This window comes from Branchiostoma lanceolatum, chromosome 3 (assembly GCF_035083965.1).
Source record: "Branchiostoma lanceolatum isolate klBraLanc5 chromosome 3, klBraLanc5.hap2, whole genome shotgun sequence".
NCBI classification, from domain to species: Eukaryota; Metazoa; Chordata; class Leptocardii; order Amphioxiformes; family Branchiostomatidae; genus Branchiostoma; species Branchiostoma lanceolatum.
The window spans coordinates 15,860,121-15,881,312 of record NC_089724.1 but is presented as its reverse complement, the minus strand read 5'-3'; the positions used below and the strand labels follow the sequence as shown (position 1 = coordinate 15,881,312).

General features: G+C 40.6%; 1 protein-coding gene and 1 pseudogene across 1 annotated transcript; both read left to right on the top strand.

Moving 5' to 3' along the window:
- The first annotated feature begins 15 nt into the window (after positions 1-15).
- Positions 16-3,624, top strand: LOC136430598 (kelch-like protein 24; annotated as a pseudogene).
- Positions 3,625-8,916: 5,292 nt separating this feature from the next.
- Positions 8,917-19,816, top strand: LOC136430580 (aromatic-L-amino-acid decarboxylase-like). The gene is made up of 9 exons (XM_066421317.1): positions 8,917-9,159; positions 12,445-12,700; positions 14,046-14,195; positions 14,476-14,659; positions 15,791-15,947; positions 16,267-16,483; positions 16,978-17,146; positions 17,272-17,378; positions 18,242-19,816. Exons 2-9 carry the CDS (start codon positions 12,469-12,471, stop codon positions 18,523-18,525), a joined length of 1,500 nt encoding a protein of 499 aa, XP_066277414.1. The 5' UTR covers positions 8,917-9,159; positions 12,445-12,468; the 3' UTR covers positions 18,526-19,816.
- Positions 19,817-21,192: the final 1,376 nt, after the last annotated feature.

Here is a 21,192-nt window from a genome sequence, read left to right as displayed (position 1 = left end):
CTATCATTCCAATTGTCACCTTTGAACTTCTTGGGAATTTCCCGCGCTTTCTTTGTTTGGCTTGCAAATTCAGGAGATTCACTCAGCTGGTCTGCACCCCTGCAGGCCCCAGCTAGCTTTATTCCGGAAAACAGGAATAAGAACTGTTACATTGCCAGGTAAGAATAAACTGCAGTTGCTGTCTTGAGACCAACCTCCTTGTTGAGACTGAGAAGAGAGAGATATCTCTGAAATTATGGCACCCGGGTTTTCTGACGAAAAAGACCATCTGCTTCACGTTACAATCACAGTGACTGTTTTTACTTTCGCAGGAAAAAGGCACCGTAGCCTTTGGATTAGTTACTAGTATTTGTCTTTTCCTTACACTGCCTTTTAAACCATAAAGATCCGTAAATTGTCTTTTTACTCTGCTCTATAATTTAAATCAAACTTCTATCTCCGATTTTTGAATACTGTCTCCTCATTGGTCTCATCAACCTCCTTGGTCTCATACATGATTTATGTCATGGTTGTCCGTTTCCGTTCTACTGCCAAACTGTAACACGTTTTGTGATTATTGTCTGTGTATCTGTTATACTGAGCCCTAATGGAAATCAGCTATCATACTAGTAGCTGTTTGGGCCACCCAGGTGTCTCAAGATGAAATAGATGAATGCTGTTCTTTTTTCTAATGGTACTACGTTTCAAATACTGCCCAGCTTTTATTGTTGCTTGTCCTCCTGAATTTATCATTGAGCTTTGGGCGGATCATGCAGACCCTCATCTAAGTGAGGCATTCTTGTGTCAAGAAATACAACTAATAAAGAGCTTGTGTTGTGTTGTGTTGTGTTACAGAATTAGGCTACAATGGCAACAGAACAGCAGTCACAGACGTCACTTGACTTCTTCCATGATGCACATCCAACCGCCTTCTTGCAGGGTTTGCAGGAACTGCGATCGGACAACCAACTGATAGATGTCATCCTTTGTGTCTCTGGGAAAGAAATCCCATGCCACAGAAATGTACTTGCTGCCTGCAGTGGATATTTTCGTGCAATGTTCTGCAATGGTCATCTTGAGAGCAAGGAGCGTAAGGTTATCATTCACGAGGCCAGCGCCTACATTGTGCAGCTTCTTGTTGACTACGCCTACACATCGAAGGTAACCATCACAGAAGACAATGCTGTAGAACTGATAGAAGGGGCCAACTTCTTCCAGTTTCAACCAGTCAGTGATGCATGCACAAAGTTCCTATCAGACACTGACTCTAGTTGTCAAAAACTGTCTGGAGAGGGTAAACTTAGACAACATGCTGATGAACTGCCACCTGGAGACCAAGGCATTGTCGCATGCCATGAAAGAGTTTGCAGCAGTCAACAATACACCGGAGTTTCTTGATCTGAAAAAGGATCAGCTGATCACACTTATCTCATCAGATGACCTGAATGCTCCTGAAGAAACCGTGTACATGGCCGTGATGAAATGGATCAACCATGACACCAGGAAGAGGAAGAAGGAGATGAAAGAGCTGATGGAACTGGTCAGGTTTCCTTTCATGGGTAAAATGTACTTCATAGAGAAGGTACAGACCGATAAGACATTATGCAAGTGCTGCCCGGATATTGTGTCAGAAGCTTTGAAGTATCAGGCATTCCCAGGAGAGGTGCAGTCACCCCGCACTCGTCCCCGCCGTGCCAGTGGTCTGAGGGAGGCAGTGGTGGCTGTTGGAGGGAACGAGAAATTAAAGGAAGGACGGGCTTCTGTTTACAGTAACTCCATCATGATGACACACTCCCCTGCACCATCAAACACAAGTTGGGTTTCTTTGACGGGAATGAAGGTAGAGAATAACCATGGGTTTGCTGTGGCTGTTTTGGGCACAAGTGACATTATGGTGTCTGGTGGGGTTCAATGCAAGGACGTTTGGCTGTATCAGGCAAAACTTGACTCCTGGTCTAAACTTACTCCGATGCACACAAAGAGAAACTATTGCAACCTGGCAGTGGTGCAAGGTAAGGTATATGCAATAGGTGGCAGAATCAGCCACTCACCTTTATGTGTAACAGCAGATGTGGAAATCTATGACTCAATCCTGAACAAGTGGACTGAAGGTGTTCCGCTCCCAGAGCCAAGGTACCTGTTTGCCGTTACTGTGTTAGATGGTAGCATATACGTCATGGGTGGACTGGATGCTATGAGGCACAATACATCTACGGTGTACCGCTTCAGCCCAGGAGACTCCCAGTGGTATTCAGCAAGTGACATGCCTGAGAAGGCTTCGTTTATTACTGCTTCAGCTCTCAATGGTAGCATCTACGTTGCTGGGCGTCCCTCAAAAGTGCTGAGTTACAGGCCTCAGGAGGACTTGTGGACTGTTGTAGCCAACACTGGTACTGGACTCAGAAGATGTGGTATGACTGTATTTGGTGGGGAGATTTACATCTATGGAGGCCTTGACAACAACTACGGAACAACAAAGGTTTTGTGGCTTGATCGAGAAGACAAGTCACTTAAGCAGGTGGGAACCATGCCCAAGGGTCTGTTTAACCAAGTTTGTGTTACTATATTGAAGGGTTGGGGTACTGCCGAGTAACCTGCACTTCTCAGAAACCACATGTACAACTCTCGCTGTAATAGTAGAAAGGTGACAAGGATATGCCACCAATATTGTGCTGATGGACATGATAGTCAGCAAGCAAGCAAGTAAGCATGTTCTGAAGAGAATGTATGAGGATGAGTTAGTTCACAATCACAGATCCTATTTGACAATATGTTCAAACCTGAAGTGACAAGTGTACCAGCATGTTCGTAGAATTTTCATCATAAATCAATTAAAGAAAGGTTACTTGCACTGTACTAATCAAGCTAAGCTTGAGAAGGAGCATGAAAGGGACCTCTGTGAGACACCTGCCTGTACTTCAAGTTCTAGTCTATATCCATTGGCATTGCATATGTAGCCTAAACAAATGCTGTCGTCACTAGGAAGTATTGAAATCACTTTTATTTAAACTTTGTACCTCATTTGCATCCTGTTTAGGGAAGACCATTGTTACCTATTACATTGTAGTACCAGTCAGTATTTATACCAGTCTCTCAGAGTGTTTAAGTTGCCAAGCTAACACCTACTTTTTGGCTGTTTGTCCCAAGAGAGAATGACTCAACTGTTGCTTAGGAAGGATGGTAGGGAGCACAGCACTGACTAACTATGGTACATCTGCTTTGCTTTAAGCTTAATTTGGGTTGAAGGTATAGATTATTCGTGTTTGTTTTAGTTCATGTCCAAAACAGGTCTACTGTGTTTTTGTTTCAAAGACATAGATCATATTGTGTATCATACCCTATACAAAGACACTTTGTAGTATGAGCATGTGTAGTTTAGCATGGATAAGTGCCATTCTAATTCATGTATCAAACTAAGAACACCTGTATTCGCTATTAGTATTAATGGTACAAGTAAACATAAGGTTGAGGTATCACACCATCGTGTAACACTTTTCTTTTTTGTTATAACAGTACTGGTATTATTGAATTACAAAGTTCTGTTCAAGAATATCTTACCTCCTGTTTTCTCATGGTACAATTGATGACTTTAGGTAAAAGTTTTTGTAAAGTCTTCACTGAAAGATTAAACCCATGCTAATTTGATTTGTCCTTGCTTTGACTTCTTTAAAAGAGAGTCAATTGCTGCTCAAAGATAACTTGAAAACAGAAATGTGAAACAGAAGTCAAACTGACAGGGAACACTGTAATAACCAGTAGCTGCTTGGGCCCACTACTTTTCTGCATATACACCAACGATATGCCTACTGTTGGTACACAGTCTGACATAGTGATGTACGCCGACGACACTACCCCCTCCGCTGCAGGCCCTAGTTTAGCTGACATACAGACCACTCTTCAGTCTGAATTTAAGCTTATTAGTGACTGGGTTCACGCTAACAGACTGGTATTAAATGTTGACAAAACAAAGTCCATCGTCATAGGCAGTCGGCATAAACTAAAACAAAAGCCAACCCTACAGCTTTCGATGAATAACAGAATGATCGAACCAGTAGAGCGGGCGAAACTGCTAGGAATAGTAATGGATCAGCAGTTAACCTGGACGCAACACCTGGACAAAGTTAAATCCAAAACTAGAAAGGCCGTCATTTGCCCCTGAGCAAATACAGCATGTTTCGCCAATACCCCTCCCCATGCAAAAATGGGCTGTCGCAAAATAATACCTGGGCAAATTGAAATATGTACATCTCTGTCCAACCTACCTGCATATCAAATAACATGAAAATCTGTCGCTCCTTTCTTCAGTTATTCTCCTTGGAAAATATTTACAAACACGCCATTGCAGTTCCAGTGACACATACCAGGGGGCCCAAAATCGACCTTGACCTTTCTCCTCCCAGCACCTACCCACATACCAAATATCATTTCAATCCATCCACACGTTCTTCAGTTATGCTGATTTTAAGCGTCCGGTGACACATACATACACACACGGTGACACAAACATACACACACGCGCACACACACGCGCACACACTAACTTCGCATGATTTGCACTTCAGTGTGTACATCTCTGTCCAACCTACCTGCGTACCAAATAACATGAAAATCTGTTGTTCCTCTCTTCAGTTATACCCCTTTAGAACATTTTTACAAATAGGCCATTGCAGTTCCAGGGACACAAACCAGGGGGCCCAAAATTGACCTTGACCTTTCTCCTCCCAGCGCATACCCACATACCAAATATCATTACAATCCATCTACACGTTCTACAGTTATGCTGACTTTAAGTATCCGACGACACCCATGCAAACGATTTACCTCCTTACTTATGCAAATTCGGTCTCATTTGCATAGTTTGCACTTAAGTGTGTACAATTTGGTCTAACCTACCTGTGTACCAAAGAACATGACGATCTGTCGATCCACTCTTCAGTTCTTCTACATTGAAGATTTTAACAAATACGCCATTGCAGTTCCAGTCACACATGCCAGGGGGCCCAAAATCGACCTTGACATTCCTCCTCCTAACACCCACCCACATACCACCCATATTACAAGTTTAACTCCCAGACAGGGGAAGTGTAGGAGGGCTTATGTTACAATATGACCTAGTTGTGAGAAAATAACCAAAAATTCCATCAAAAAATGGCAAAATAAATCATTTTGAAGTAGTGTATACCAAAAAAAATAATGGGGTCCTTTGGGTAAATATCCAATGCACAACTAAATCAAATTTCAGGTCCTTAGGTTTCAACACCACGGCACTGGAGGCCATAATGTGCGACTTTTGTCGGAAAATGACCAAAAAACCTCGATAAAATCATTTTAAAAACTTATATCAAAAATATTAAAAAAGGGTATAGGGGTATACACGTACTCTACCTGCATACCAAATTTCAGCTAATTTGGTCGACGGACGACCGAGAAGAAGCGATTTGAAGATTTGACAGGAGAAGGAGAAGGCAAAGGAGAAGGAGAAGAAGGAGAAGAAACCTGACAAAAACAATATGTTTCGTTGGCGAAACATAATGACAATCGCTTTGGCAGCACTAGCAAAATCTCACGACTACCTCATGAGCGACACGTTGAAAACAGTCGCACAATCGCTAGTCCTAAGTCACATGGAGTATTGTTCTTGCCTCTTGTCAGGTAGTTCTCAATCTCACTTGAATAAACTAACGGGGGTTGCCCTAACTTGTGACGCGCCCTAAAATGTCACGGATTTTTTAGTGATCTTATTATGCATAAGCACGCCGTGTTTGTGTCCGCTGACTATGCTCATAAGGAAGGTAAATAAACCAAGTTCATGCACATAATTGTTATTTGCATTCAAAACATATGTGTACATATTCATTTCTTGTTTTGTCGAGAATAGTATTTTGACAATAATGATGGCAACGCTGAGTAGAGGGTCACTGCGTAGCTAGACGGCCCGGCACCTAAATATACGACCTGTGCCAAGCAGATACACAACTATCATACACATAAGAAATATAACTTCATAAAACACAAAAAAATTGGGTCTTTAAGTGTTTTTTGAGAAGAAAACCGACCAAAGAAAACAACGTAAACATCGCTGCCGTCTGGCGACGTTGTTTTCCCGCCATTTTTTTGGGCCTCGATGGTGGCGGACGGCGATTCAACGCACAGCTTTGTAACGCTCTAACGTGTGATTGGTACCGTCTATGAAAAGGAAACTGAATACAGAGATGGCGAAGATATTTCCCAATAAGTAGACGGAGTATTGTTGATGTAAGCGGTGTCGTTTTTTCGTAATGATTTTGTAAGTCGGGTCGCATGCAAGACGTACGTCGGGCCGCGCACAGTGCGTAGAAGCCTATTTCTTGTGAAAACATGACATGGGATGCGCTAGATATAGCCCTTCACACATGACGTGAGAAGTGCACACAGTCAAAATTTTCCGGTCAAAAGAAACCTAGAATATAGCAGACTTCAAGCCTTATTTACATTTCCCTAACTTCATCACCAACTTCCGAAGAGAGCAAAATTACAAAAGCGTGCTAAGTTAGGCACACTATCTGGCGTAGCACTAAATCGGAAGGTACATTAGCGAAAACGTCTCACAGCGTTTGCCGCTTGTAACGCTTGTAACAGTATGAATACAGTTCTTGTCCATGTATGTTATTTAGATGAATGTGTTCAAAATTCATTAATTAAAACATGACCATTCTCTGGCAACCAGCAATGGAGTGCCGTGAGTTCGAGCGCGTAAAAAAACGTCATATGTTTGGGCACCCCCCGTTACAGATTCTACAAAACAAGGAAGCTAGGCTTGTCCTAAATGCAATGATTCCAACACAGATGACATGCACAGGAGGTTGAAGTGGCCCAAAGTCAACGTAAGACTATACACTCGGCACTTTCGCCATGTTTCATAAACTTCAGGCAGCCAAAAAACCAGAAGCTATCTATAAAAGGTTGCAGAGACTTGACAACACACATCAACACAACACCCGTCTTGCCCAAGGAGGGGGTTTCAAACTGCCAAATATGCCTTGTAAAATATGCCTGTCAAAAACCCGTTGCCATGGCAACACGAAAAACCGACGAACTTGCTTCATTAATTTGAAATTTTTGTGGAAATCTATGACCGACGCCTGAACAAGTGGACTGAAAGTGTTCCACTCCCAGAGCCAAGGTACCTGTACGCAGTTGCCGTGTTAGATGGTAGCATATACGTCATGGGCGGTTCTGATGCTGAGAACAATCCAACACGTACGGTGTACCGCTTCGGCCCAGGAGACACCCAGATGGATTCATCTGACGAATTCTACGGCATGCCTGAGAGCGTTGCTGTTCTCAATGGTAGCATCTATGTTGCTGGTCTTTGGCAAAAAGTGCTCAGATACAGGTGAAGGGTACAGGGTGATGTTTTGTTCCGTGGCATGGTATCCCTTGTCTAAGATGCACACGATGTTTCGCCCAAAGCTAAAGGTATCCAACGTTTGAGATTCCCAGGGTGTCAACCTGATACACATGCGCTCATTGGCTATTTATGAGCACTATAGTGTGACCTTGTGTGGAAACAACAATGCCAGTGACTTCTCTCCTGTACTCGCCTGCCGAAGAGTGCAGGTGATGTTTTGTTCAGTGGTATCCGTGAGATGCCCAGGGTGTCAATCTATTACATGTGCGCCTGATCAACGCGTTGTCCGAACTGGTCTTGTCCCTGTCACATCTCTACAGACCAACACTACGGAAAGTCAGTGAAGCTGTTTTGTCCAAAGTGTATTTTGGCAAAATGTTTAGAAAATTGTGGATAATGCAAAGACATACAATTACCGGCGAGCATTCTTTTACAGACTTTGCTGTTGTTGTTTTCGCATGCATAACCAGTATGCCACCTTTTGGCGTAACACACCAGTTTTGTAGTCTCTAAGGCCACAGCAAGTACATGTTATGGGTGACATCCTCTGCAGACTCCAAATTTAGTGCGCGCGGGCGAAAGAGAAGAAGGCGGGCACATTTTCAAACTTGAATACCATAAAGCATGTAAGAAGAATTGAAGCGATAAAACACGGTATTACAACAAGTATTTTATCCCTGTATTCAATAAAACGTTAACTAACACTGATGTCAACATTAAAATGATTAGATTATGGATTTAGATCCGGGTCTGTATAGCAAGACGGCAGAGACAAGGTTTCCGTACACTAGGCACGGGAGTCTCCTGAGTCATGAGGCAGACTGACGGTGACTACATGTGAATGAATGAAAGACCTTTATTGTACATTTATGCTTAAACAAGCTAAGTATAGGTCATGGTGATAAGCAGAGAAATACATACAGTGGTGGTAATATAACGTAATAGAAGGTAATATCTTACTACGTCTAATAGGACTAATCTATACTTGTCTACTATTTACAGGTTGCGACTAAAATGGCTGAACGGGGTCAAAGATGACCCCAAAATGTTTTATTCAGTAAAACCTCCCTTTGACAGGCATATTTTACAAAATCTTCTAATTTCAGTTCAAACAATGACGTTTCGAGGCTTTGTTGGTACGCCAAATGTATTTTCTTATGGTACAAATTATGGTAATATAAATGTACATGTGCATCATCCTCAGAAAATTTGGTGGTCATATGATAAGTAGTTTAGGAGTTACAGAGGGCAGGTCTCAAAAACAACACATTATTTTTGCTGGGGTCAAAAATGACCCCAGCGGACTCAACACAGACTTTCCTATATACTGTAATGTCAACAGTATTGTGCCGATCTCCCTAGAAAATTAGGAGAGGTTAGAAAAGATGTCTACTGACAAAGTCACGGAAGGAATTTTTTCGTTTTTTCGGAGACGATTTCCTCTGCAGAGATCCTGAGGTCTGCTCGGTTAAAATCCCCAGCAATGCACAGTCCGACATCGGGGGTCACTGACCTTAGCTCGTTCACAACAGTAACCAGGTGGGTGATTTAATAGGTCATCGCTTTGTGGCGATCCCGGTGGAATGTAGACCGCGCATACCACGACGCTGGGCAGCTCCCGGCGGAAGACGCGATGGCCCTACCTTGATCCACAAACATTCTAGGTCGTTAGGGACTGACATCGATAGTCTTAGCCTGGATGTTGCTGGCTACGTAAATTGCTACCCTCCGCTTTTACCGGCGCGGTTTGGAGAAAAGAGCGTATCCGTCGATGTCCCACTGATCGTCAGGTAGGTCGGGATTAAACCATGTTTCTGTGATGACAGCGACATCTACGTTCAACGAATATGGCAGTGTTCGACACTCATCCATCTTATTACAGAGTGATCTTGCGTTGCAACGTTGATGACAAGAATGTTCGGCATACGGTGGGGTTTGTTGTTGTTGTTGTCTGCACTCATCCCGTCCAGTGGCTGGCCTTCTTTTCTGATTGGAATTAGACACCTTTGGCTCGCTTTCGTCTTATAAACAATTTTGGAACATTCATACCTTGTACGGTCGGTGGTTAAAACTTGGATTTTCTCTCCCTTCCTGCGACCAGCCCTGCATGTATCCCCGTGCGTGCCAAATTCCACATTGCACGAGTTTATCCGTGTTTGACGCCGATATTTAACTCCACGGCCACCATGGTCACTTGCAACCACGGCGCTCTTTTGTCTAGGTTGGATTGTCGCCGGCCGCCGGTGGGCGTTAGAAGTGATCTAAATCGGCCTCGTCGCAAACTTCCGCTGATTTTCTAGAGATCTTTGCAAATTCCAAAGTCTGTCTATCTCTTTTCACGCCGATTTTTGTCCGTGAAAGATGACGGAAAAGGCAACATTTTTGTCCGTCATGAGCGGCAAAATTCCGTCAAATGATGGAATGACGACACTGGCTACAACGTACACTGACTGTTACTTAACCTTCTAAAACACTATTTCCTGAATTTTGAGGGGCAAATTTTGCTGGTATTTGGGTGGCGACCGACATATTTTTCGCCGGACCCATGCCAATTCTAGGTGAGTCCGCGGGCATGCTTCCCGCGGCCCGGGAAAATGTTTTAAATATTTACCCTCTGAAACGCTATTTCCTGCATTTTGAGGGGCAAATTTTGCTGGTAGACTTTTGCTAAGGTATTGCTTAAATCTGAGAAAAAGTTTCCTTGGCCCTCCCCCCAAGCCAATTTTTTTTCCTTGGCCCTCCCCCAGGCACCTTTTTTTCCCTTGCCACCCCCCCCTACGCACCGGCCGTCCCCCCGCTAAATTTCGTACTGTCCCTTAGACTCCATAATTGGTACAGAAGCCATTGTGTTAACAACGTATGCAAAGCTCTATTTACAATGCTTCTTCAGGAGGTTACCCTGCTTCCCGGAGTAAAATGCATTTCGAGAGCGTAAACCTCCACTAGAAGTGCTCAGGATTAGACTAAAGGCAGATAGTGTAACCAATAACCTCCCTGGTGTAACAGTGTGCTCATTTATAGTTTCGCTCCAACTATCCATTACAGAGAAATTGACTACTGAGCCTGAGGCAAACCAAACTGACCTGTAAGTCGGGATCCAGGTCACAATGACAACTGGATTGTGACCCATATGGATAAATGAAACCTAAATTTTCCCATTTTCATATAAAATCTACGATAACCACCTTTCGTTTTAAAATGTGGCAATGTATTAGTCATTAGCAACTTTTATAGAAAGTAACTAAAATATAGCATCGTTTCAGTAGTTTCTGTCTTCGTTCTTTCAAGGTTCTTTGTTCTTTCAAATGCGTTAACATCTGACCTACTATCAGGCACGTCATTGGACTTATGAAATGCCCTACTTCTGAAAAGAATCGCGTACCTAGAAAAAAGTTTTTGAAAAATTTGAAGTAGAAACTTAATCAGAAAAATATTTAATTTAATTTAATTTAATTTAATTTAATTTGATTTGATTTGATTTGATTTGATTTGATTTGATTTGATTTGATTTGATTTAATTTAATTTAATTTAATTTAATTTAACTTAACTTAACTTAACTTAACTTAACTTAACTTAACTTAACTTAACTTAACTTAACTTAACTTAATCTATCTGCTCCGACTTATGAAATGCCCTACTTCTGAAAAGAATCGCGTACCTAGAAAAAAGTTTTTGAAAAATTTGAAGTGGAAACTTAATCAGAAAAATATTCAATTTAATTTGATTTGATTTGATTTGATTTGATTTGATTTGATTTGATTTAATTTAATTTAATTTGATTTGATTTGATTTGATTTGATTTGATTTGATTTGATTTAATTTAATTTAATTCAATTCAATTCAATTCGATTTAATTTAATCTAATCTAATCTAATCTAATCTAATTTAATTTAATTTGATTTGATTTGATTTGATTTAATCTAATGTAATTTAAATTTGATTTGATTTGATTTGATTTGATTTGATTTGATTTGATTTGATTTAATTTAATTTAATTTAATTTAATTTAATTTAATTTAATTTAATTTGATTCGATTCGATTCGATTCGATTCGATTCAATTTAATCTAATTTGATTTGATTTGATTTAATTTAATTTAATTTAATTTAATTTAATTTAATTTAATTTAATCTAATCTAATCTAATCTAATCTAATCTAATCTAATCTAATCCAATCCAATCCAATTCAATTCAATTCAATTCAATTTAATTTAATTTAATTTAATTTAATTTAATTTAATTTAATTTAATTTAATTTAATTCAATTTAATTCTGGCCCAATTTTAGACCCCATGGCAGACTGCACATGTCAAAATGTGAGAGATTGGTCATGATAAGGGCAATAACAGGTTTTGGCCAGCCATTGGAGTACAGATTTGTATTTCGGCTCCACTACCAATAAAGTGTTATATATACAATGGGGTGAATGTTCAAATAGCACGTCAAAATCCACGACTGGGGTCAAAAATGTTCGGGTGTTTGAGGGTTAACACTGATGGAAAGGCACTTATCCATGCTTAACTACATGTGCTCGAAGAACTAAATGTCTTTGTATAGGATATGATACACAATATGGGCTATGGGTCTTTGTAACAAAAACGCAGTAGACCTGTTTCGGTCCTGAACTAAAACAAACACTACCAATGTATACCTTCAATCCAAATTACGTCAAAGCAGACCATAGTTAGTGCTGTGCTTCCTACCATTCTACCTCAGCAACAGTTGAGTCATTCCCTCTTGGTAAAAACAGCCTAGATAGCCAAACACGTAGGAGTTAGGTTGGCAGCTTTAAACACAGGTGGAATTAAGACCAGTTTAAATATTGATTGGTAATACACTGTAATAGGTAACAGGATACGCATGGGGAACAAACGTTAGTACGACCTTAAACACCCCCCCCCTCCCGAAGAGAACCACATATTTCTTTGGATCAGATACAAAACCTTTTACTTTCCTTTTCCGTTTATCAAATACACAAAAATACTATGTCATAAAAAGTACAACAGGATCCGTTGTACGCACGTACTAGGCACAGATGGGTCGATTACCAATAAGTCGTCACTTTATTTCACAGCCAATAACGAAAGGAAGGCACAAGATGCAGCAAACTCAAGAAGACCAGCTTCAGCAGACCTTAAGGGATCTGAAGGTGAAAACGTCTGTTTTAGAGGTTCCGCAGGTTGACAGGGATAAGATGACCAATAGGAGCATGGAGATGATCAGCGCGTATGAAGACAACATAAGCAAACTGACTTGGGGCCCGGTCAAGACGTTGGACCAGGGATGTTCTGAAGTTATCGGCGACATCATGGAAAGCCCAACTAAGCATGGTATTGTGAAATTGAATTTAGTATGTTCATACATGTATGTATATATACATGTATGTATGCTTTAGATATAGCAACCAGACAAAATATCGATATTGCAGAGATATTACTTTAAGCCCGGTACTGAAAGTATCTAATCGCAATAACTAACTATGCTGCTGCCAATCCCTAGTCTATTGACAGATGTACTTGAAAACTAGAGTTCGATGACCTCATACTTTCGCCAAGTGATTTTTCGACTGATGTATTATGAGTGTTTACACTTATCGTACAAATAATGCCATCATTTGCATAAATCATATCAGTTTATCATCTCCACCCAAATAGCAAAAGTTGTCTTAAAGTAAGTATGACAGTATTTACCTTAACAAAAAAGGCTATTCTATCACTTATTGATTGATTATGCAAATAAGGCCATCATTTGCATATTTTATATCTAACCATATTCACCTTCACATAACTTACGAATGGCGCAAGTATGAAATTCCAGTTATTTACCAATATTGAATTACAGTATTTTCGCATCAATTATGCAAATTAGGTATTCATTTGCATAACTTTTATCAATTAATGTCCCTCTATTTCCCAGTTACATATGTTGCACTTTTTGATAGTCTTATCATTGAATGCAGTGGGTTTGTAAGATTTCTCTATTAATCATGCAAATTAGATTCTGATTTGTATAATTACTATTTCATTATATCAAGCATCACTTAAGCTATCCACATGTAAAAAAAAGATGTATACAGGTTCTAGCTATCCCTTTGTGTTTTGATCACTAGCTGTAGGGCCCCTGGGGACAAGCCCTGCCAGCAGAGGAATATTCGCCCCTGTGTGTCAACTGACAGGTGTTCGGTGCCACATAGGCATGTTAGAGAGTCTTATCATGCAATGAAGCGTATTCATAAACCTTGCTCATTGATTATGAATATAAGGGGGGGGGGGGCAAATCAAATCATTTCGAGGTTTCATAATGACCTACCGACGTACCAAATATCAAGACAATCCACCCAGGCATTCTCGAGTTATCGTGTTCATACAAAGACACACACATGCTCCTCAAAACATAATCTTCTTGGCGAAGGTAATTGAGATTGTAAAAAAGCTCCGTTTTAGTTTTCTGAAAATGCCAAACGGAGGAAGGAGAAATAGAATTTACTTCGAATTAAGCTCATTTATGTTGGTAGAGTGAATCAAACCTTTGAGGAAGGTTGGAGTTCCGACCGAAAATTCATGGTGTCAATTCCTTCTTTTTGTTGGATCAAAGCTAAAAAAAACTTTATAATGGAATTTTACTTATTTCAAAGTTATCGTAAACAGCACCATTAATCTAATTGTTTCTACACAGATTTGGTAATGCAAGACTTCAACGCCCACCTGATTAATGCCGGAATGAACTTTGGCCATCCGACATTCTTTGGTTTTATTCCCACTGGTGGTGGAACGTTTCCCGCAGCCTTGGGCAGCTTCATTCCGGCGGCCCTTGCTTCATTTTCAGGTGTGCGTCCTATCTTATACACATACACATGCACATGCACATGCACATGCACATGCACATGCACATGCACATGCACATGCACATGCACATACACATACACATACACATACACATACACATACACATACACATACACATACACATACATTGTGACAGACCTTTGGTGAGGGAATGCGTACGTTGTAATTTGAAATTAAAGTTTTGCTCGTAACATATATTAACAATGTTCCAACATTCATTATTGATCTAAAAAAGAAAATCAGTGTACGTTTTGAAACAGGGTTCCACAGGAAAAGCACCGCAATTGTTGAGATGGAGAACAAGCTCATCAAATGGGTGGCGGATCTGTTCGGCTACCCCGCAGGGCACGCTGGGAACATCTCATCTGGAGCTTCTCTCGCCACTCTTACCGCGTTAGCCGTCGCACGGGACAGCAGGGAGCTGAAAGCCGCAGACTTTCACAGGTAACGCTTCGCTTCGTTCAACTACTATTTACCTTCGTCGAGAAGGTTATGTTTTGCACAGCGTTCGTGTGTGTGTCCGTCCGTCTGTGAACAGTATAACTCGACAATGCCTGGAAGGATTGTCTTCATACCTCGACATTATTTTGGGCCTCCTAGCGGCTTGCTATGGTACTGCAGCGGAACTTTCGGGTTCTATATATCGCGTTCTTGACATGTTATGGTCATCAATTTTGAGTGGCAGATAGCTCTCGGGAGGGAGAGTAAGTAGTGTAGGTTTGGGCCACCTAGCGGAACTGCAGGAGCCGATTTGGTTTCAAACTTTGAAAGGGAATACTAGTAACTCAAGAAGGGGTTGACGGATCGTCATGATATTTGGTATGTAGATAGCTTGAGTGATTAACAAGATCAGATACTGATTATGCAAATCAGTAGCTAATTTGAATGATTAATGAGAAAAATCTCTAAATCCGCTGCACTCCATTATAGGAATCTCAAACACGTCACATATGTAACTGAGAAAGTCAGGAATATTGACTGATATCAATTATGAACTGAACCTAATTTGCAAAATTAATGGCAAAATACTATAAATCCATAGTGGTAAATGATGGGGATTTCATTCTTGCAGCATTTGGAAGTTAAGATGTGGACATGATCAGACATAAATCATGCAAAGGAAGGCCTTCTTTGCTAATATAAGACTTTTATATATATTTAGCAACTTGTGTAATTTGAGTAGATAGGATGGTCAACTGACATAATTCATGCGAATTATATTATTCATCCTCCCGTGCTTTTAAATGTCCTTCTCACTGCATTAGAGCTGGCCAGTCGGCAGCCAATCAGCTTGCGGTCAACACACATAGTTAGTGACCGGTAACTTTCCCTCCAACAATAAGAGGGGGAGTACCTGATTGGCTGATGGCTGACCAGCGCTAACGCAGCGAGAAGGACGGATAGCATGCCGGTGCGCCAGGGCCTTTGCACCTTTACAGACGGCTTGCCTGACCAAGGGTTGAGGAATGCCCCGGTAGAAATTATGCATGGCTTTCTGTGACTTCAATGATGAAGGATAACGAGGAACGACAACAATATAATGAAACTTGTAATATCTATGACTTTTCTCCATAGATGTGTGGTCTATTGTAGCGAGTTTACCCACTACGTTGTAGAGAAGGGACTTCGGGCCGTTGGGATGCGGGAGGCTATTCTGAGAACATCTCCAGTGGACAAATCGTTCAAGATGACAGCAGCAGCTCTTGAAAGGCAGATCAAGGAAGATAGGGAAGTAAGACAATTCTAGATACACGCTCACTTTTCTTCTCCATTCAAATCTCATTCAAAGAATACATGATTATATTTGCATTTCGTATAAAGTAGTGACTGGTTAAAAGCGACAAGAAAACCAACAGCGTTGTTTTCTGAAATTGACTTTTCCTGACAGCACAAAACCTTCTTTTATTGCGACGCTAAAAGGTTTCACCAACCTCCATTGAAACGGAATGGGGGGCGATACCTACTTCCAGCCAACTTTGACCGAGAGAGATACTATTAGTATTAGATAGATAGATAGGTAGATATAAACATATTGTCAATTCCTTGCCCAGGCCGGTTTGTTGCCCTTCCTGGTAGTGGCAACTGTGGGCACCACGCTGACCGGAAGTGTGGATCCTGTGGACGGCATCGCTGATGTGTGTGAACGTCACCAACTCTGGCTCCACGTTGATGCCGCCTATGGAGGGTTTTTCGCTCTCTGTGACGAAATGAAACAGCTGTTTGTTGGTGTAGAGCGCAGCGATTCCATTGTGGTTAATCCACACAAAGGTATGTATGTGTCAGAGTACAGACTCTGGTGGAATCTGCTATTATACCGGTAGAAATTCCGATCGGGATCTCTACCGGTAGAATCGGCGATTCTTCCAGATCGAAATCTCTACTCTGACATATGTATGGAAAAAGAATTTAATATTCTAATTTCACGTCCAATCTTTGAGAGGTCAGTGGTCAGCCATTGGCTTAAACGTGCTTTAGTATATGTCGTGGTTAGGGACCTGGTCACAAACACTGACGAAATTTAGCTGTCTTATATACCGTTACATGTATGTTGTTATGTAGAAGACTGTCATTTGTCGGTGGTTATTCTTTCACAGCATGCTTGAAATTCTATGACATCAAAGACCATCCAAATTGCACGGTGGCCTATGATGAATGTGACTGCAGTCACTGCACCATAAGCAGTGTCATCCTGCGAAATGCCTTTCCGTTTTAAATTTGGTGTTTGGTAAAATGAGGGAATAGTAATATCCACTTTATTTTAGGGTTGTTCGTACCCTTTGGTGTCGGTGTCCTTGTGGTAAAAGATGGACAGAAGCTCCAACAGTGTTGCTCCATGGGGCAAACGCCCAGCTACTTCAAGAGATGTCAGCTGTTTTCACCTGAAAACTTGTCTCCATCTGAACTTTCCTTTGAACTGAGCAGGCCCTTCAGGTGAAAATGTTGTATAATCCGTTACTAGCACATAGTCATCAATTTCCTCAATATCCCACAATCTTTCATTTCGAAATTTCACTGAAAACACATGAACATGACTCTTCTTGACTTGTTCTTCACAGAGGTGCTCAGATGTGGCTTCCACTGAAAGTGTTTGGTGTTGGAGTTTTCCGTACCGCCCTGCAAGAGAAACTTCTACTGGCACGTTACTTCTACGGGAAACTGAAAGGTGAATTATTATCAATATTTTTAGTGCGTTTTGTGTAAAGAATGCTGTACAAAGGCTCAGTAATCTCCCTTTTTGTCATCTTTCTCTCTTTCTCTCTCTCTCAACTTTAGTAATTCTACTTGCACTAATTGGGATTGGATTATATAATAAGATACTGCACTTTAATAAGTTGAACGTAAACTGCATTTGATATTAACAAACAATGACATTTTCTGTAGTTTCTCAGGTAAGAAAACGCCCAGCTTGATATCAACGTATCTTTTTTTACTACCAGGTAAATCCCCTGTCACACATTCAGGACCTCCCCACCACTTTGCTCTCGACCTCTCCCTAACCAAGGTCGCCGGTGGGCTGGGACTCGGGAGTAGCCTAGTGTCCATCCTATTCTATATTCAGAACGCTCCTCTGATCGTATCAAACAGAATATGACTTTCTGGACGCATTCCGAAGACTTGTAGGCAACCTTGCCGACCAACTCCAAACACTAGTAGATGACCTTGCTGACGACCGACTCCTAACCATGGTCTAGAGAGGGTCGGGAGGCCATGGTCGGCTATGTGTGACAGGGGCTTCAGATAAGCACATTTTTCTTCACTGCAAAATGCCTTCGTTCGAAACATGCATGCGTTCATAAAGTATGCCTTAGAAGTAAGAATAGATTTCTGTGTTAGCCTTGTTTTCTGGAATCACAGCTATGAGTATATTTTCCCTCCTATGTGCACATCGATAACCTTCATCAACACAGCTATGAGGTTATCGTTTTGTAATCCACTTAGCTTTAATTCTCCTCTTTTTTTTTACAAAAAGTATGTGGAGGAAAACAACATGTTAATGAAAAAGAACTGCGTCTGATCTCCATACAGGAACCGGTGACTTCGAGCTACCACTGGAACCGGAGCTGTCCGTGGTCCTGTTTCGTGCTACAGCGCCACCTGGCGTCGACATTAACACCTTCAACCAACAGCTCTTTGACGGCCTGAACTCTGACGGGAAAATCTTCATGACGCCCGCTCTACTTTCCAATGAGTTGTACCTGCGTGTCTGTGTCCTGTGCTTCAGGACCCACATTGAGCATATTGATCTTTGTTTCTCTTTAATTGAAGAGAAACGTCTGCATCTTTGGGAGTCTATTCGTTTTGGTGCCTAAATTGTTTGGAGATTACACTTTTACTTTCTTTCACCTTACACTTCCTGTACTGATTGCAATTGGATCCGTGCCGTGTTTGGAAATTAGTCCTTTCATTTCTACACTAATCTGACAACAAGAGTTCCAAGACCCCATACCTTCGCCAGTTTATGTTAATCTTTATGACTGACATATCATACACTCCCTTATTCTATAGAGATATTCTATCAGCATGTGAAGAAGTTATCAACTATGAGAGCCATTTTCATATAGACGGATTTGCTCACAAGTTGCATGGAATAACAGATTTACTGTAATTGACAATACATCTGTATACCATAGAAAATGCTGGCATTCTACAGTTGACTATTATCTGCTTTTTATTGTTACATGTATGTGTATCCTACGTGCACCATGTCCACATCTTAACAAATCAGTGCAAGATTTTTGAAGAAACGTCACCATGTCTTTCAGCTAATTGTAGTTAAAGTTTATCAATCGGTGAATTTTATGGATTACATGTACTTGCATTGTAAGTGTTGGCACTTTTCATGTGCATAATTTCCCAAATGCAAAAGTCAATAGCAATGAAGCTGAATCTGAATCTACAGCATGCTGCAGCTGCTGTATGGTTTGTTCCCCGTGTGCATCCTGTTAAGGGAATATTGTTACCTTTTACATTGTATTACCAATCAATATTTATACCAGTCTTAGTTCCACCTGAGTGTTTAAGTTGCCAGGCTAACACCTACTTTTTTGATATCTAAGTTGTTTATTTCAAGAGAGAATGACTCAACTATTGCTAAGGTAGAATTGTAGGACGCACAGCCGTAACTATGCATATAATACATATGATTTGCTTTAAACTTGATTTGGGTTGAAGGTATAAATTAGAAGTGGTTGCTTTAGTTAAGGTCCAAATCAGGTTTACTGTGTCTTTGTTACAAAGACCCATAGTCCATATTGTGTATATACAAAGACATTTAGTCGTACGACCATATGCTGTTTAGAATGGACAAGTGCCTTTCTTAGCGAGACACAAATAGAGGTCTTTGTGAGTCCTACAAATTATGTTACAATTGTATACTAGAATGATATAATTATTTTCAATGCACACTGATATGTAGAAAGGAAACGAAGATGTGGCAAAACATGCATATGCAAGAGTTTATTCCAATCAAACTTTTTCGTTTTGGGGTACAATGTAGTTGACAACTAGACATTATGACCAACAAATAATCCTATATTTTAGACTTTAGAGTTTTTGCGCACATAGGAGGGAAAATATACTGCAGTTGTGTTGTTAAACTGAGTTGTGGTTTGTGTGTCATTTTTGCTTCGGGTGCACATTTACGTGAGTGCATATGTATGCATGTGCCGGATCACTAACGTCGAGTTTGGAATGATATAATCTTTTAGGTTCGCACTACTGTCTCAAAACTGATTATACTCGCCTCGCCGTCTGTTGATTAAAAATCCTCATAGTGTTTCTAGATATGATTTAGAGCTAACGTCTTTGAAAAAGTTTAACAACGGCTATAGATAAATCTCTATTTTTTTTCTTAAACCGGTAACATTATCATGTGACCGCCGGCTGGTACTGTAACTTGTCTAATAGTTTTTTACCGGTGCACGGTATCGGTACCCACCCCTAGTCGTCATTGTAAGGTTCTAAGATGCCAAGGGTTTTTGTCTAATTATTAGTAAGCACCTCATGACAATGGTTTGTGCTCTCTAGGCACAAAATGAAATTCACAATTAAAGGTGTAATTTTAATTCTATGCGCACAAAAGCCCCTGAATTCTCAGTATTAGGCTCCAGCAGATGCAAGACACGCAAATGAAGACATGAAGGGAGACCTGGAGAACAGATGGCGAGGCCTTCCTACAACAGAAAATAAACCCCAAGAGTTAAGGGAGCTCGCTAGACGGAAGACACAGTGGAAGAAGATGAAGAAAGACTGAATGCAGCTGCAGGCCTATTCTACAACTGCAGATGATGATTATGATGAATCAGAGCCCATTTCACACTTCTGAGCATGGGCACCCCTCCCCCTTTTTACGTGGTATAGCCTATTTTCAGCTTTTGGTATATCCAATTTCAAAAAGGAAAGGGCACTCATCATATATAAATTCATTTCAATTTAGAATCTTACCAAAACGACATGAAATTTTATGAATCAAATAATTACCATCTGTGTTTTTCTTTGTATAAGGCCACAGCAAGTAAATTTTATGGATGACATCCTCCGCAGACTCCAAAATTAATGAGATAGGGCGAAAAAAAAACAAGGCGGGCAAAAAAAACAAGATTCCTATATTTTCAAATTTTGAGGTCATAAATATTGTTAAACAAGAATTGAGGCGACGAAATACTAGTATGATATCATGACCAACAGGTTTTTTTATTCCTGTATTCAACCAATGAGGTTTCATATATAATATAAAACCTCCTTGATTCAACAGTAAACATGTCCTTGTAGATGTGTATACATCTCAATAGACTAACTACAACAAATGCAGAAAAGAGCTTGTTGTACTATCATCTGAAGCAACTACACTGGATATTCATATGCGATGAAACACCTTGTGTATACAGCTCAATTAACTAACCCCCCCCCCCCCCCATTGTTTATCTAATGTCCTTGCTAGAACAAATGCAGAAAACAGCTTGTTATCATACCATCAT

Excerpts from the sequence above, each read along its gene's own strand:
- LOC136430580 (XM_066421317.1), top strand. The coding sequence starts at position 12,469 with ATGCAGCAAACTCAAGAAGACCAGCTTCAGCAGACCTTAAGGGATCTG. Across the intron at positions 14,196-14,475 it reads GGCCCTTGCTTCATTTTCAG|GGTTCCACAGGAAAAGCACC; the intron begins GTGTGCGTCCTA and ends GTTTTGAAACAG. Across the intron at positions 17,379-18,241 it reads CTTCTACGGGAAACTGAAAG|GAACCGGTGACTTCGAGCTA; the intron begins GTGAATTATTAT and ends ATCTCCATACAG.